Source organism: Apis cerana, linkage group LG2 (assembly GCF_029169275.1).
Source record: "Apis cerana isolate GH-2021 linkage group LG2, AcerK_1.0, whole genome shotgun sequence".
NCBI lineage: Eukaryota > Metazoa > Arthropoda > Insecta > Hymenoptera > Apidae > Apis > Apis cerana.
Genome location: NC_083853.1, coordinates 5,308,458 through 5,327,854, shown reverse-complemented (window position 1 = coordinate 5,327,854; position 19,397 = coordinate 5,308,458). Strand labels below are relative to the sequence as shown.

General features: G+C 35.0%; 1 protein-coding gene across 3 annotated transcripts in view; it reads left to right on the top strand.

Moving 5' to 3' along the window:
- Positions 1–19,397, top strand: part of LOC107994060 (uncharacterized) — a 101,776-nt gene that overhangs the window by 64,352 nt on the left and 18,027 nt on the right. For 2 of the 3 annotated variants that reach the window (XM_017050820.3, XM_017050819.3), the window contains exon 4: positions 17,400–17,723. In XM_017050820.3, the coding sequence (XP_016906309.2) occupies positions 17,408–17,723 (316 nt within the window). In that variant the 5' untranslated portion in view covers positions 17,400–17,407. Of the gene's footprint in view, positions 1–5,562; positions 5,718–17,399; positions 17,724–19,397 lie in introns of those variants that run through there. The other variant, XM_028664912.2, reaches the window with a different exon arrangement.

The window sequence follows — 19,397 nt, the reverse complement described above, 5'->3', positions numbered from 1 at the left end:
CGAACATTCATCTTCAGATAAACAAACAAGGAACAATCGAGACCTCGTGTTTCGAAATCGTGTTTCCATTTCCATCGTGTAATAATTTTTCCAAGATTAATTTCCCTCGAATTTTACCCAATTCTATGGTATTCTATGGTATAAAATATTTTTCTTCGATCTCATCGTATACCATTGAATTATGCGTGTATATGTGTGTATCATGCGCGACACCATCTCGAGTGAAAGTACTCGGAATTCTTTGCGGCCAGTTTGAGCCGAGGGTTCGCCTCTGAAGAGGCTTACGCAACGCGGTATAGTAACAGGTGTATTACCTGTGTAATAGCGTGGCCGAGGCTCGTTCGCACTTACGTACTTGCCACGTGTGTAAAAATGCACACGATTCTCTCGAGTTACACCGCAGTACAGTATTTTTTTCCACGTTTTGAATTGGAGCACGTGGATAAAAAAAAAGAGAGAGAGAGAAGAGGAAAGAAAGTCACCGTGAATTAGAGAAAAAAAGAGAAGTCCATTGTGTACCATACACGATTTCTCGTGATAAACTCGTTGTGAACCGTCTTCTCAGATTACTGGAATTTAATTCCTTAATGATTTGACTCCTCTTAATGATCTAGCTTAATTATGTATAATTCTGAATAACTTAGTCCTCATTAATCTAATCTTCAATGATTTAAGTCATTCATTCTGGCTCTCCAAGTTGTAGCCTCCAAGTTTAGCCTTAGGTATTCTAGCTTTTAATAGCCTCCAATCGTCTGTCTCCCAATGGTTTGTCCTCTAATAGTATATATATCTCTCGATGATCTATTTTTAAAACTCAATTTTAGTCCTAGGTATTTTATCCCTCAATGAGACTAAGATAAAGATAATTAAAATTTTAATTTTTTTTTATCTATGAACAATTTTTATTCATAGATAAATCAACAAGAAAACAATTTCTTTGTGCAGATTTATATCTTAATCTTAAGTTCAGGTATTCTCATGTTTCTTATTTTAATCATCCACCTATTTCCTGGAACTCCATAGAACTCACTCCATAGAATTCAATGCAACTTCCATCAAGCGGCACACTCTCGTTTTAAATCTATAATTTGATTCGCAATACTCGTTATATCTCTATCCAATCCCGTTCGAAGTCACCATTTACAAAGAATTTCCTTTTAACCAAGAACTCACTTCCAATCTGGTTCTAGATCTTTGAATATTCTTTGTTTGCAATTTCAATTCAATTCACTCTGTACATATATACATATGTATATATATATGTATATTTTGAAGACAAGTTCGAATTCATAGAGCGCGCACACATTTCTATCTCAATCGTAAATGGATTCGATACTTTCACGTTGTAACAATTTTTCTTTTCTCCGATGGAATTTATTGGTGGAATTCTTGAAAGTGGAAGTGCTTATTGAGATAAATTAGAGTGATAAAACACGATAAAAATTGTCGACACGTTGAATTCAATAAGAGAGATAAGAGCAAGAACGATTAATGAGAGTTATAAGGGGAATTGTTCGTTAGAGTGAATTAAATTAAAATTATGGTACTGACAAGTTCTCAGAATTAAGTATTGATTTATTGATCAATACAGCGAGTGATAAACACATCATTGGCAATTATTAATAATCGACTTTGGCGCAATTGATTTATTATCGTTACTTGGCGTCTACTAGAGGAATCTTTCTTAAACAGTTTCAATGATGCAGCCGTTCAAAGACCGCGATTACTTAAATCGATGAGTAATTAATACAAAATATCGTACAGACATAAATTTAATCATCGTTGCAACGATATATATTTAATCCATTGAAAATTCGCTCGATCTCTACCTTATTTTTCATCCTTACAATTTTACTTTCATTTCTATATTTTTATCTTTCATTTCTCGCATGCTTTCTATCGTAACATACTTTCTACCATGCTTCTACAAAAAAAGAAATATATGTGTTATGAATAAATATCCACTTTGAGAAAATACCATGTTCGGATAAATGTTTATTTCCAACTTTTGATTCAACTTTCATTTCAATTTTCGCTACTTCTTTTTTCTTATTTCTCCGTTACACATTCGCATTACTTTCTATCGCGAACCGTACTTCGTACAATAAAAAATAATAAATATCTATCCAAGAAAGCGACTCATATTATCGAAAATCAACCATGCAGGAAATCAATACTCGCGCGAATCGAAAGTACCAACATCCTCCGACGATCCGATTTTTCCCAACCTGATATTCTGAGAAGAAGAGAGAGAGAGAGAGAGAGCGTGGTTACACGTTGACACTCGCGATTGATTCTTGGTAAATTACGCCCGTCACATTATATCAATCGTTTAAATTGCCGGTTGTGCAAGGAATGCGACTGAATCTCGGCCCACAATGCGCATACCGGCATCGACGTGTCTATTGAAACGCTCACGTGCAAATTGCCGCGAGATCCGATCGTTGTGTTTTCATCCAAGTAGCCGTTGGATGTGTTCTAAGAAACGGGAGATCGAGGCTACTTGGAGGGAAACAAGAGCGTTCTCTCGTTTCATCGGCGAAATAATTGCACTGCCTGAAATTACAAATTGTTGTGACCGCCACATTGTGGAGTTAATCGAAAGTGAAGATCGACAAACGGACACTTTTGTTAAAAGTACAATTTAAAAAATAAGCAACGCTTGACTCGAATCAGTTTGCGGAACATTAACAAGATATCGATACAATAATACAAGGAATAAATTTTATATTTTATAAATAGATGGTATATAAATATACGTAGCTATAATTTCTGTATTTAATATAGGATAATTTCGATAATTTCGAACATTGAATCGAACAGAATATTAATCGTAATTAATTAAATGATATCTGATTCCGATTATAAAAATTGGCACGTTGTTTTCAACGTGTACAACAGCAGAGGAAGCAATTACAAAACAAACAATCTTAATTTTATGTACGTAACAGTCGATATTGCCGTATTGTCGAGGAGCTATCAACGTGATTAATGCAATCCCGAGAGAGGGAATATACATAATACAAAATCGACGGAAGCAACGGGTGACTGGTAACTGATGAAACGGCTATAAAAGCCAGGCGAGCAAACATTCGAGCAAGTTCTTCGAGCAAAGAACGATTAGAAACAGCGTGACCAAAGCCATTTCATTTCTCAGCCGTGTGGAATTCATGTTAACGAGTAATTGAATGTAAAGGGGCGTTCACGATGGTTGTCGCGCCACAATTGGAACATTAAAGAAGAAATATCTTCCGTGGCGGGTAGAATAACCGTCAAATTGCCGATCAAAAGGCCGAATTTCCACTACTGTAATTTATGAGAGAGGCGTAATTAAGTAGCGTTTCGCATTTATCCGAAACATCGGTGCTCTTTCATCTTTTGAATGGTTACAAATGGGGAGGCGATTTATTTCTCGTGATAAGTGCGATAGGTGATATGTTGGAGAAGAAAGGATAAAGTGATTTTTTTTTGTACGAAATATCAATAATTATTTTAAATGCAATAAAATATAAAATATATCAATATATTTGATTGTTAAACAGAACGTTATATATATAAATATCATATCGAAGAATAGAAAATACGATATAAGAATCTTTTTCGTGAGAAGCAAAGATTTCCTGGATTAAGAAAATATGATATGGATATCAAAATTTATGGAAGAAATATAAATAATGTGCAAAAATAGATCGAGAATCTAGAATGCTAATTTTTTTAATGTTTAAATTTCTAGTTCTCGATCTTCACTGGAATCATAATAATTATTTGTGATTATTTTCAACTGTAATTTCGAACGATCGTTGAGGATAATCGATGCCTGCATCACGAAAATCCGTAAAATTGCATGAAAATCATTGTACCTTGATTACTATCAGAACCCATTATCCGTAGATTCCGATGCGAATTATTCGAGACCCGAGGCTTCTTCGTATCTAGAGCTTTTCATCTAAAGTATCGCTTCTGAGGTATAGTTTCTTGGACCTTCTATCCGGAGAATATATTCGTAGATCTCGACTCACCGTGTCTTTTAATCACTTCATTTAAACCGCGGTCCTTACGGTTGATTTAATGAAAGGAATATTTCAAGTGCGCCGAGAGATATATTTTAGGCCAGCTTTATGAATCGCAGCGATTAAACTCTCTCGTATAATTCCAATGAGTTTTATGAATGGAAGAATGTGAAATATTGGAAATAACGATTCTCAGGAAAGTTTTTTTCCCTCCCTAAAACATTCGAAATTTCAATTTATCTTGTATTGCTGAATTTTACGAAATGATGAAATGTAATTGAATGCTATGACATATATCTTTTTAAGCAATATATCCAATATTAAAGGAAGAATAAATATATCAGAATATTCTTCCTCGATTTTATCACGATCTATGCTCTTTTACATGGATTTTAAGATCGATTTGCACGAGTGAAAGGATGAAGAACGGTACGCGTCATCGCTGGATGGAAAAATAACGACTGCAACTGCATTTTTGTACAGATTATACCTCGTATCCTTAGAAAAATTTTCGTCGAGAACGATTGAAATTGTTGGGTGTAATTCTGGATTATGGTATGTAATATTATAGACAAGGTTAATGAAATGTTGAAAAATTTTAACATTGAGTCTCATACACATATATAATATTATAAATAATGTTATTTACTATAGCAACAAATTATTAGTTCAATAGATATTTTAATCTTATTGGCACTGAAGTAAAAAATATATTACATATATTGCTACTAAAATTTTGAATAATAAAAAAATATATATATATATGTATTATATTTGATTTTTCAAAATAATGTTATAATAATTACAGTAAGATAGTAGGAAAAATAATGGATGGAATGCATGCATTCATGAGTATTTCTTTGCACATCTTTGCAAACGAATAATCAAAATTTCATTAACATTCATTCCAATATATATCTTTTCTGTTACATTTTCCCTTTTGTTTTGATATTTTAATTTAATTTCTAACGACGCAGCAAGAGATAATTGTCTCTTTTGAGCAATCTACTTGTGTTTCTTCTTCTTTATTTATTTCGAATCGATGAAACTAGAACGATCCAGTTGAAACAAACTTACGCAGGAAACAAAACAGAGCAAAAAAAAAAAAAGAAAATTCTATATCCATAAACGTTCTCTTCGCAGAAATGGAACTCCCAGTTGGGGAAGAGGGAAATGGTGAAAATAGAAATGCATCGCTCGCCACGTTTGGCGCGCGTTCCGCTCGAGGATCACGGTTCGTGATTTCGAAATGGCGCGAAAACTTCCTCGTAGATAAAGTAAGAAAACTGATCGATCGAACGTAATTAACCGGTGTATGGCCATATGTCGAGAGAGAGAATTTCTGATATATTAAGCGAGAAAACGCGAAGATAAGGGGAATTGGTTTGATACGGTTGCGACGAAACGAACGAATATTTATTCGCTTCCACCTTTCGTGCCATTCTTATCGATCTGGCGAATAGAAAGTTCGATTAGTTCTGCGTGATACGAATTTCTGTGCTCTGTATTCCAGAAAGGGAGAAATAAATACGTGGTAATTGTGTTTCAAAAGCGTATAAGGCACGAAAAATTGACTGCGAGTTTAGTTGTGCAACGAGTTTATTACTAAATACGTAATCAATTTCAGAGGTGTTAAGAGGGAATTCGGGATATGTGAGAGGAGTTTTCCAATGTGTTCATTGAAATGGACGAGTGTGGCAAGTGTGGGTGAGTTATGAAAGTGTTTGTTTTTTGCATTCGAATATTTGATGAAGTGTAGAAGTGGTTATACAAGTTTCGGTATTTGGTTGGTTGGTTGGTTGGGTATTTATGTATGCATGTTCATTTTTTTTTTTATTCCCCCTTAATGATAACTTAATTGTAGGAAGGAAAATTATACGCGTTAGAAATCTGAAATGCGGGATAATCGGAATAATTTGGGATTAAATTTATTATACTCGTGTTTTTTTATTATTATGCAAGCCGTTGAAAAATGCAAAAGAATTTTTCATTGGCGAAACTCAATAATAAGATATTATTCGATATTATTTTGAAACATCTATCTATTAATTTCGATAGAAATTATACGTATATAATGTAAAAAAAAATAACGAATTTTTACGTTATGACAAAATAATTATAGAAAATAATCCAAATTTATAATATATTTTATAAAAAGAATTTTTGATAATTAACATTATTTTATTTACGATCGATCACGAGATATTGAATAAATTTTTGCATTTCATCACCTAAATTTCATTTGCAACATAACACAGAATACAAATTGGAATTTTCCCGCATAAAATTGAAGGAAGATCACGTAGCATCACGAGTAAAACCGAGCGAGATAGAAATTCGATGACGTCCTACTTAACATCCACTCGGAATAAAGGACTGAACTTCCGCGATAAAATCTCGTTAGATTTCTCCTTTGCTTAGAAATCTCTTGGGGTCAACCGCGGCACAGCATCCGAGGTTATTTAATTGTAGTTATTACGTTGATAGTTCTTCTTCTCAAAGACAAGTGAAATTTTCGGCATATTTCTTGCCGAGGATTTCTGCGAAAAAAAATGGCAAAACCGAATGAACTTCCGCGAGATTTCTCCCGATTAGAAATCTTTCTTTAAGATATCACGTTTAAGGTATTAGGATTTCTTTGATTCTTTGAAACGAAGGGAATTTTTCAAATAAATGTAATGTAACATGTAGAATGGAAATGAATAAATTCCGATATTTCCAACAAATTCCAATAAGATTTCCATACATTCGTAAGATTGCGATGTTCGTTCAATTCGATCGAAGTGATAGAAATTTTTTTTTTCCGTGCCAAATAAATTTCAAAAAAGATTACCTATACATAATATATAATATAAGATCTACGATTATTCACAATGTGAATACTTTAAATCCATTTGAAATTATATTCAATCATACGAATCATTTCTTTTCCAAAATTTCCTTCAATTATAATTCCCCTCCCTTTTCACGAACGAACAAATTTTTTCTTATATAACATCTTATATATCATTAAGAAATATCATTAGAAATCCGGCCAAGTATTGAAACCATAAATTGTCTTTTCTTCAAACTCTCTCAAGTCGTCTTCGAAATCACGAAAATCCATAGAGATCGTTTTCGAATCGAAAATATCGAGCGCCTCAGATCGCGTAGGATCTCTTCCGCGATGATCCCGGAAGCGACGCTCCTCGATCGCGAGGCGAGCTATTCGAGATATATCCCTGGGATGCGGTAAATCAATGCGTTCGAAGTTGGAAACGATCGATTCACCTTCCGATTTCACCTGGAACGCGTTCTCGAACGACGTTCCCTCGTCCACCGCGAAGCGCATCGCGCGCAAACCTTGGTGGACGGCCTCGATGGCCGATTGTCAGCTCGAGCGGAACCGTGTCCTCGCGTCACTCGGCACGTGCGTTACGTGAAACCGTGCAATAATATTCCCTCTATGGCACGAAGGCGCATTGCAGCCGCGCGAGGACTTTCTCCAGCCTGGGGCGTAGCGCGCGCGTATACGCAGCGATGGAATCGAGCGCATCGCGAGCAACGGGATCGAACAACTAATTATTCGAACGAGTCCATTTATTTTCTGTTGATCGAATTCGATGAAGCTGTCGATTAAAGTTTTCTTCGTTCATTTTGGATAACTTTAAGTCAGCTTCAATTTTCGCGAGTTAATTCTATTCTGACAGAAATTTCATTGTAAATTCGTTTGTGAATTTTTATGATTTTGTAGTTTATATTTCTCATTTCAAAAGATTTATTTCAATTGCAAACATTAGTCTTAATCAAGTATAATAGTAGATATATATTTTTGCTTGGTTTCCTCAAGAATCTTTATTAGGGATATTTCTGTCAATATTTGGTGGTTTGATGGTCGAGACATCTTGATTAAAATGAAAATTGCTCTGCGGTTTGGTGTAATTTGATCGATTAACAAGTTGCCACTGGTAGTCTTTTTAATAACTCGTTTTTTTTATATTTACACATTTCTTTTATAGTTTTTCTCTGTCATTCACGATTTTCATAAAGCGAAACATATACTTTTAATCGTTTCACAATTCTTACGTGGAACATTGATCAACGCACAATAGATGCAATAGCGTCGGTATTATTAACCAAGCAATATAATTATATTTATACAACAGCATATAAAGTAATGAACTAAGAAACTAAGAAGAAAATATCTCGTTTACGTAATTAGCCGGTGAAAAATTCTTTTCCTTCGAATATATTGATTGATGACGATGCTTAATGGCGATGAAGCCGGAAAGAAAAAGCCCATTTTTCATCCTATTAATCGATTGCCGGTTTTTAAGAGATTCTTACCTCAGAGTCTAACCTCCTTGATGAAACCGGACAATTTATCATTATAAATTAGCCAGGAGAATGTTTAGAATAGTATTTCGAATAGTATGGAAAAGAGAGTTGTCAGGTTTAATTTAGATGCACAAGATTCTCGCTAGATAACTTGGGTACATGAATTCTTACTGAAATATGTTGTCTACTCCGAAGAGGAATTAAGATGCTTAATCGTGATTTAATCTTTTCTTGTCGGCGCAACAGATCAGAATTATTTCTTTTACGTTTAATTTACGTGAAAGTTCACTTGTTGTTGGCATTGAAGTTGGGATAATTGCAGGAATTAAACTCGATGATTCCAATCGCACTAATTCAAAGAAATTATTATACCTTTATAGGAAGGGAAGAAGAAGAAGAAGAAGAAGAAGAAAAAGTTGAATCGAAAGATAAAAATCAAGATTTGAAAGGATTCTCGTTTGATCGGAATTTTTTTGATAGCTTTTGAAAGTTTTGATTAATATCACTTTTTTCTCGTATCGAGAAAATCATAAAATACCCGAAAATAAAAAAGAAAACGTTAATTAAGCATACGACTTGATATATAAAAAAAAAGTAATAATTGATGTCTCATTTAAGGATGAAATTTTTATAGGTGATTATCCGCCAATTCCTACTATTTTATTGATGTCGTATTTTATTATTTCGTATCGTCGTTCGATATTGAATCTTTTTTCTTTTTTTTTTAAAAAAGAACTCTTTCAGAACCGAAAACATTTCCACGTGAAATTTATACTATTTATGAGAGAAATAAAACGTTCTCACAAAAATATTTCATACATCTTTAGAAAATTTTACGATTCGAAAGATCGTATGATTAAATTCGAACAAGATTTCGTATAATTATGTTTTAATATGAATAAGAAACACGAAAGTTTAATTTAAAAATTTCAAGTAGTAATTTGTTATAAATTTTACCGAATCGAGACTTCCAATCTAAATCTATTACCGTATACAAATTCGTCTTCCGTTTAGTTATTAGGAAATCACGAATAAACGAAAAAGGATATGTATATATATATCTCAATAACAAAAACAATCCACAAATTCTCGTCCCGTAATAGATATGTAATTATCGGCTCGTTCGAATCAAAACAATCCGTGCCACTCGAGCCACCGGTTCTCGTAGTCACGAAATCAGCCAAAGGTAAGAAGATGGCCGAGAAATTTTAATTTTCCATTTCGCAACGCGCCTCGTCATTCATCATCCTCCAACCATTAGTTCCATTCGTTCGCGCCGCGTGTATGAATATTTAAACGAAGGAAACGTTGCTCGAAACCGGCTTGAATTCGACTTATTCTTTCCAAGTTCGAATGGCCGAGCAATTTTCCAATGTGGTAACAGAAAAATTCCAAAAATTCGGGAAAAACGCAACGAGTAGAATATTATCGATCGACGGTTGTATAATTGCTTCCGTGCGCGCGAAATCGCCATTCGAGATCACCAATCAGGGACTCGGATTAGAGAGGGGAGCAGGGGGTCTAAAAGATCTTGGACGTCGCCGCTTTGTTCGTCGCAACAGGTGTGCGAGGCGCAAAGACGTGTTTGAAAGAGATCTTCTCGTGAATTTCGTTTTTTCTAATTTTCGTGATGGAACGCTGTTGTGTGAATAGGATTCGTCAAGTGGTTTTGCCACCGGTGGATAGGTTTTTTTCGTTGCTATTTCGTTGAATTTTTGTTTGAAGTTATTTAAAGAATGTTAAGCCAGTTTGTTCGCGTTGTTACTTGACGATTGTAATTATTCCAAGAGTACATTATCGAATACATTTATATTAATATCTTATTTAAAATGCAGCTTTCTTCTTTTCTTCAAAATATAAATTTTACAACCTTACGTAACTTATATTCAATATTCAATAGACTCTCAAAAGAAACGAAACAACTACAATCTCTCTCTCTCAAACATCTCTTTCCCCCCAAAAAAATCCATTAACCAATCCTTGGAACATCCACCCGAACGAAGAAAAAAAAGTACCCCGTAAAACTTCCTCAAAAATTCTCGATAAAGAGACGAAAGAGAAAAGGAGAAATATCTTGCCTTCCCCTCCGCTCAATCTGTCAAACATCGCCTCGTGGCTTTAATCGAAGCTGACAGAATCGGGGCCGTAAACAGGCAGGAGTGTCGACCGGTTAAAAGCCTACCGTCGTACGCAATTATAATCGTCGCGGTGCGCCCCGTTTCCGAAGAGCCAGGGACGAGCTGTCCAAAGAAGATCTGCGGTGCCGATTTGGGGGCCCCGCTGCCGGGCCCCGCGCAATCCTCTCGCGATTGTGGACCAGTCATGTCGGCCGTTCGCGAGCGGACAGGTGGTTTCCGCGCGAATTAACGAGTCCGCGCGATTATCTGTCGTACGCGTTAATTGGCGGCCGCGTGTCTTCCTCCTCGCCACGACGAGGACCCCTAACCTGTTGACGTGATCGATTAAAAAAAAGAAGCAGAATTTATTCATTTTTTTTTTTCGACAGTACACGAGGATCGATCCTCGGCTTCTCCTCATCGTCGTCGTCGAACGATGATCGACGATTGCTGGCTGACTGTGAGCATGACTCGCGCAGTCGGCAAGTTTGGGAGTGACGTTGTCGGTTCAGTGTCCTTTCTCGTGATGCGAATGGAGGTGATGGGGTGAGGTCGTTTGTTTTTTTTTTATATTTCAATCTTGCGTTTAATTGTAATCTGATTACTGCTTCGAGAATATGTCGATTGAAATATGATTAATAAGATAAGTTTTACGTTCAATTGGAAAATGGAAAATGATATTTAATTCAGTTTAATAATGTAATTCTATGATAGAATTCGAGTGATAAAAGATACAAATATATTCGGTTAAATTCAGAATTGTATACGAGATAATTGTTGACGAGAATTGAACGAACCTTCCTTTGGAAATAATTGATGTTTGCCTGGAATATCAGCTTTTCCGGTTCAAGTGAAATTTATAACAGCATCCACGTGCTTAATCACGATGAATATCTTTGATAAGGAGGGAAAAATAAGAGATTCTTCTCGCGCTTGTAACAAGAAGAATCAATCTCAAGAGAGATTTCTTAGAAGGAGGAAACCTCTTGATCGATTCTATCAGGTCATCGAGATATTGTCAAAAGTTATTTTCTTTTATGGTTGCAGAAATATTAATATTCTTCAAATAAAAATATTTTGATATGCAATTTTTAAGAATGTTGCAATTCATTTACAATTATTCATAATTAATGGAAAATTTCGTAGAATTGATTAGGATATAACAATGTATATTTTATTTAAAAAATTCTACATAATTTATATCGATTAATATTCCAATGAAAACCTTCTAACAATAATGCTTACAACATAATATTACTAATGAAAATATATTATACAATTAATTCCATTCCGTTCGATCGAAAATCGTTATCATTGATGAAATCGCTTCATTAAAAATAATTCTCCCCATTCCATTTATTACAAGCCGATGAAGCCGAATATCGGCTAATTAAATTAAAGATACACCGATTTTGATAAAGATTCCATTCCGATTGGGTTAATTAACAGTACTTTAAACGGATAATCAATGATAGCCAAGCAATCTTATAGCTCATTCCGCAGAATCAATCGTTTTCTATTAAGCCACGTGTGTAAAATGCTCCACGATGCAAGTATGCCTCGAACGTCACGCGGTCGTTTAAATAGTGTTTAATTATTTTCTATCTACTGGACAATTCGATTGTGACGAATTGCCTGGTTAATCTCGCCGATTAATTGCGATTTACTATCGTTCCATCTCATTCGATTTCATTTTATTGATGTATTTGTACTCGTTGTTAATTTGATTTAAAATTAATTATTCATTGTTGAATTAGATTTGCATTAATTACAATTGACTTGTATTGTATCCTTTTAAAGGATCATTATGAAGAAAATATAATTATGCTAATGTATTCGAAAAATAGAAATCTTTAGAATCTGCGTCGAAAGAATATTTCAACTCTTGAATTTACTCATCTCGATATCTATCACTTGTATTATTCATAAGCATTCTCATTATAGAAGATATTTTTGATTTGCTGTACACTATAATATTTATTTATTCCTCTCATTCACCTTGATATATCAAGAAATGCAACTATCAAACCTGACAAACCGTCAAAAAAGGAAAAAAAAAATTCAAAATTCATCGTCCAAATAATTCGTAATAATCCTTTCTTACTTCCCCTTGACAAATATTAAACGTTCCAACAACTTCGAATAATTCCCAACGGCGAATAATTAGAAACAACGCGCAAAACGTTTAACCAAACAATAATCCAGAATTTCCGGGAACCTCAATTCTCATAAGCTTTTCCCTCCCAAATTTGTCCTCGATCCGTCGAGACAACGCGTTTAACGCGTTTCCAAAAAACACACGCGCCTCGAGAAAGAGGATCCAACCGACCGATCCCGTTTTGCGTACCAACGCGTCAATGTTCACGCTTTGCACACGTCCACGTGAACGACGACGAAGAAAATCCGCGCGTGAATTAATTTCGTGACGTTTCACCGTTGGTTAGGGAGGAGTGTACGCCGGATTTGAATGCACGCGCCGTTGCCTCGCGAAATCGGCGCGACGAGCGCGCCAACGAAACGAGAAAAGGTTTGGATTGAAACCGACGGGTTGTTTGGCGGGTGGCATGCGAGCGTGTTCGTAATTGAAAAGCAGAAAAAATGAAAATTGAAAGTTGCGCAACACGGGCGGGAGTTTTCTCTTTAGAGTTGGCACAGCCTCAGACCGCGATCGCGTAAAAATGCAATCCTCGTACGTGATCGATAATGGTCTCCCTGGAAAGGGTTAGGGTGTAATCTGAAGTAGAAAGAAATAAAACTTTTTTTTTAGATAAAAAACTCTCAAAATAATCTACTTACTCCTAAATATTCCTCGATATATTTTCGTAATAAAAGATCTGGATCTCTCCGTTGCTGTCCTCGATTCAGCAACAGACACGAACAAAAATATGTATATATTCGCACAGTGATCGCGAAAGGAAGATCCTTTTCCGATGAGCGTCTCGTTGAAAGAAGGGACCTCTTCCTGCCGTTTCGTTGATAAAATCAGGCCACTTTCACTGCAAAACGGTTAATTTACGAGCAAAACCGTGCAGAGAACGTGCACTTGAGGAAAAGAGAGGCGGCATAAGGAGGATCGGTGTTCGCTTTCTTCTCGCTCGTCGTCCGGGCTAATTGACCGAATCGAAAGATGAGCGAGCACGTTGGCGACAAGAGAACGTTTCCGCTTGATGCGTGGCTTCTGTAATTCTGTAAGGAAGAAAGGGGTCACGGGGTTAACGCTTCGGGGTTAAACGGAGAGGTTCCCAAGTCGAGGTAGAAACTCCATGAAGCAAACGTGGATTCTTCTTCGTGCGAGGAGGATGAGCTTGATCGTTTAATTGCTCGTCTTTCCACACTTTAAGGCCAGTGTTTCTCAATCTTTTCTCGAAACGTAATTTCATTTTGCAAGATGCGAATAATTTGCGACCCCCTTTTCTCCCTTATGAATATGTATTTTTAATTAGTTTTAAAGTGTATTCTTATTTTTTTTTTAAGCCTTCTCATGTTTATTAAGTTTATTATTTGAAATTACGAGTTGTAATTACCTATTATGTAAATGTTAGATAATTTGGGTAATTTTTTTAAGTAAGCGTATAAAAGTTTGAAGATTATTGTTAGGTCTGTTCAAAATTTGACTTTTTCTTTTTTTTTTTCTTTATTGTTAATAGTTACAAGTTAAGTGAGTTTTGAAATAAAAACTATGTAATCACTGTGCAATTTATAACGATTAAAAATTACATAAGGCGATGAAGAATGAAGATATCAATAGGAACATCAGTATTTCAAGGCAGAATCCTTTTTATAGAATCTTACACATATCCTGCAAAAAGTGATTGAATCAATTCTTGCATCAGCATTATAAAGAAACTCAATTTTTACTGAACCAATGACAGTAAGAATAATTCGAATTCGAAACTTATATATAACCCGTAGAAAAAATTAAAAATCTTAATCGATTTTATTTTTCTAGTTCGAGTTATTGTTCGCAAAAACTATTTTACTATTAAAACCTAAATTGCTCTCATTTCAATTCATCCTATACATAATTTTATACAATTTTTCACGTAAAAATTCTATATTTTATATCGCAAAATGCGTAATAATTCTTCTAAAAAAAAAAAAAAAATAAATTCCTCCGAATCAACCCGAAAATCGTGCACGCCACTATTCAAAATTGGACAAATAGTCTTCTAAAATCGTGGGAGGGTGAAAGAAGTACGGGATGTTCAGATCCACGAGACGGTTGTGCCTCGTCCGGTTCCGTTCTCCATTCCCTCCTTGTATCTCTCCAACCAGAGGACCTTGGCGAGGGAAAATAAATAATAGCGTGCGGCCTTCGTAGTCGACCGCGAGAGAGAAGTTAATTGCTCTCCATGCGGCCGAGCTACCGCCGTTCGAAAATAATATCCCGCGATCGGCCGTAATGGCACTGTTACACGGGACGTTTCAACGGCCACGACCTCTTGCGTTCTTGACCGCCGCTTTTCCCTCGTTCTCGTTCGACTCCAGGTGCCACCGTGCTGATTCTTCTCGTTAAATTTATTAACGACTATGCATGGTTGATAATTTTTTTTTTTTGACGAGATTGAATATGGAGATTTATAATGCGTGAACGAATGAGTGAAAAATTGGTGGATTATTTAAAAGATTCGTTTCATCTCAACAGTGAAGTTGAAATATAAAGTGTATCTGATAAACGGAAGAATGTGGTGAGTGGTTGGTGATTTCTTCCTGCTGCCTCTCTTCCATTTCTCTTAGTTAGTTGCATCTTGTGGTGAATGGTATCGTTTGGATCTTGGATCGAAGATTTACAACGAATACCATCGTTGTAAAAAGAGTTTTGATATTGGCAAAACGTTATTCTTTGATCAATGATTTGATAAATATCAGATGTTTGTTGTATCAATTTTTTCCTCGAATCCTGTGATATTTTAATACCATTTCTAAAATTAATATTGTTTTATTTCTATTTAATCTCATGCAATTATTACGAAAGAACGTGATAAACAATAAAATATAATAAAATGCAAAAATCTCAATCTTTTATACAACGAATGTAAATATGGATATTATGAACTTAATTCACGAGAAATTCTCTTTTAATTCTCCTATTACTCCAACTCAGTGGTTTTCAACGTGTAGATCCCGATTTTTAAGAAATCATAAAGGATTTTTGAATTACTAGTTACTTTTGTTTGATAATTTTAAACATCTATTATATATTACGTTTCGATTCATTCAAAGGATCGTGAATTATTGTACTTGAATATTATAAAAAAAAAAGGAAATTCAAATATCACGCAAAAAAAGAATTGAGAAATTCTGCCTTAATTAGAACAACGGTGTAGATCGACGAAACATTAATAGTTTGGGATCGTTGGTCTCGTGTTCGGGTCGTCGCATTCGACACGACCTTCGAGGCGTATTGAATAGGTTCTTGCTCTCTTCAAGCTTTATGACGAAGCTTACAAGTATACGTAGCGAGAGGAGAAACGAGCGGCGCGGAACAAGTAAATGATCGGGAAGGAAAAAAGTTTCATCGTTCTTCATCCCGTTAAATGGACTTTCTTAAATCTCGTTTTCGATTTTTTACGCAGTGAAAATTGTGTCAGATTGTGTTTGTCCATAGTACATACATTGTAACTATTCAGACTGATATTATTGAGCAACGATTATCATTATAAATGATTGCACGTACGATCACTTTTACGAGGAAAAGAGATATCTTGCGAAGATTGAAAAGATATTTTTTATTTCAAGGATATAAATTGGTACGTGTATTTTGATTATCGTTATTTCATTCATTAAATTGTTACGTTGGGATTAACGAACTACCTTTCCTTCCAATTAAAATCTGCACTAGAAAAAGCTGCACTAAATCTCTGTTTTGTTAACAAACGAATATCCAATTACAGAGATCGAACAAATAAATAGAAAGAAAATGGAACATATGGCAACATATGCACGTGAAACAACAGTTATCTCTTGCAGCTATGCTCTTTTTTATTTATTCATATTCAGCTTTTGTTTTTTGTTTTTTTTTCAATATTCATTGATTCGAATCACGATTCACAGAAACACGTGTATTACTATTCTTCTTTTGAACAAATTCGATCGATTATAATTCCACTGAATGATTTATATCGCGTTCATTGTTAGTTCTCTTTGGAAAAAAATCGTTGGTATATTGGGTTTGCTCAGAGGAATCGAAAAACGGTAAATCGCGAAGTTATGGAAAGTCATGGATCGAAGCGTATCGACTATTATATAACGTAACGAATACGGCCTTTATGTTTCCCGTTTTTTTACGATTGTGTATCGGTTTTTTTTTAGAGGGAAGCTAAATTTCAAGGTAGCTCGCGTTCGACAAGAGGAATTTGACCCGCAATCGATGCCAAGCGTTGCGCATGACCGTTACCTGAAATCGAAATAAAAATTGAACTACGTTCTATTGTTCTGTGATAAAAGGTGAATGAACGGATTAGTTGCTTGAAAAATTGTAGGAATTCGTTTATTTTATCTCGAGCTATTTACTTGTAAATTATATATAACTCTTTTCCTTTTTTTTTTTTAGATATGGAGAAAATTTCAAATTTGAATCAAAATTATTTAATTGTTAGCTGGCTATCATAGTGACAAGGAATCAATTTTATGTGTATATAAATAGAAATATTTCAAGAATCATCAAGATTTTTAAATTTTAAATAATTTCAGCAGAATTCACTTTAATAGAATTAACCATTAATTAATCTATCCATTTATTTCAATCGAAATGTTACCTGTCAATCATTTCAAATTCAAAGAAGAAACATCTTTTCTTCCAAATTCCCCAGTATTAATCAAAAACATAATAAAGAATGAAATAAAAGAAATCTGAAGCTGGTTCCAAATGAAATAAACTTTTTTCTTCCACAATTTGTAATTAGAGATACAATCGATGCACGACTAACCTTTACGGATTCGATTTTGGTTGCAGGTGGAAGGATGTTTAAGAGGCTGTCGAAGTCGAGGCGGCACAGCGCCGATGACGTGGCCCTTTCGTTATCGAGCCCGACGACCCTGGACGAGCCACCGGGGACGTCTACACCGCGGGACAACTGTCAGAGCATCAGTCCAGCCGCCCTGCTGAGGGTTTCGAGGACGAAGTACACCAGGAGAAGCTGCGGGGACGCGAGTGCCATGCAGGCGTTACTCGCCACCAGCAAGCAGGAACAGGAGCAGGACGTAGCTGAGGCGGATTATCAAATGGTCACGGCCGTTCCTGCCTTCATCGTTGAGCACGAGCCCGAGAAACAACGTGGTGAGTGTATATAAATTCGATATGTGATCGAATAAGTTAAAAATTCGAGTCAATTTGAGGAAAAATCTCGAAGATTATTTGCCTTGGATAATTAGATGTTATCTGTGATAGGGTCAATTCTCGACTGGACACGATGATTGTACATGTGAAAGATGGGTTATGTTTTGTATTAAAGGAAATAGGATAAAAATTTATTTCGGGTAATGGCAAATTGAAATTCTGTTTGATTCGAATCGATATTTATAAATTGCTAGGTGATAATTGATTTTGCCTTTTTTTATAATATCGATTCACGATATATTATTCTAAATATCGTCGCGTTAATCCATTAGATTGAAATCCCTTGGAATGACGTATATCAAATTAAATTTCACTTGCCTCTATGGTTATTAATAAGGTAAGCATAATATATGAAGCATCAGTGACGCTTATTAATTGAATAATTTCTTAATCACTTCTTAATAACCATGCTATTTTCGTTTCTAATTTCTGTTACCGATCAATATTTATTTTCAATTAAAATTTCTTAAGAAATGTTCACTTCTCTTATAACGGCATATGTAAATATCATACATGCAAAGTTTCAAAGCCAAAGTCAACAATATCCTATTATTTTCCGTTTATTGAATATCTCACGAGAAAATATCGTCACGCTTTTCAGGCTTCCACTGATTTTTACTTATTTTTCTCTGTGTCATAATTACAAACGATTACTCCGTCTCTTTGATGACGGAAAAATATTTATTCTTTTCCTTATTATATCCAACAACTTGCATTACAGTTTTAAAATCATTGCGCCAAAAGATTCACCTCTCCTTTCTATTTTATCATATATATATATTTATATACAATACTACATAAAATTTCCATTCATTATCACCCTCGAAGACAATGACACCATTCCAAACAGTTTAAACGTGCCTCGGTTACATAATATTCAACCATTCGCTCATCGACTTTCTAAATTCACGACGAATCGAAACGTTTCGATAATTTTTCATCAAAAACTATACTAGTGTACAGTTAGCTGGTACGGTTCTTTTTCCGCATTGATTTCATCTCTCAGACTGTCTCTCGTGTTTTTTCGATTTGTCTCACGCTTGATTATCCGCTCATTGAAAGAAGATGCAAAAGAAAATGCAAAATTTTTGACAATCCATTCATTTTTGTCAATTTTGAATTTTATTTTTCGTTTAAACAGGCAGGAATGAGAAGATTAATGCAATATAAATTAATTTGAACACTTTTCACAATTCAGCGATTCATTTTTCTTATTTAATGTGATGTAAAACTGAAACGGATGTGAATCATTAGAGACCAGCAATTATCCAGATCAATCGTTTTCCATGTTCAAATGGTTAGTAACCTTAGCCTGGCTTCTTTTAATGTCAGTAAACGGATCACCGTTTTCTGCAACAGTATTCATAGATCGGATCAAGCTACTTATTATCTAATTTTATCTATTTTTTCTTTCGATTTGTACCTCTATTTTTCATCGCTTTATTTGTCGCTTTAGTTATTAGAAATTGTTAGTTTTGCATATAACAGAACAACGCGTAGAACAGTTTTCAGATTAATTAAAAGGAAAAAAAATCTGAGATAGTCTTCTGGAGCGAATGAGAGATACTCACGCAACGTGATCGTTCTGTTAAACGTATCCGTTTAGAGTAAAGA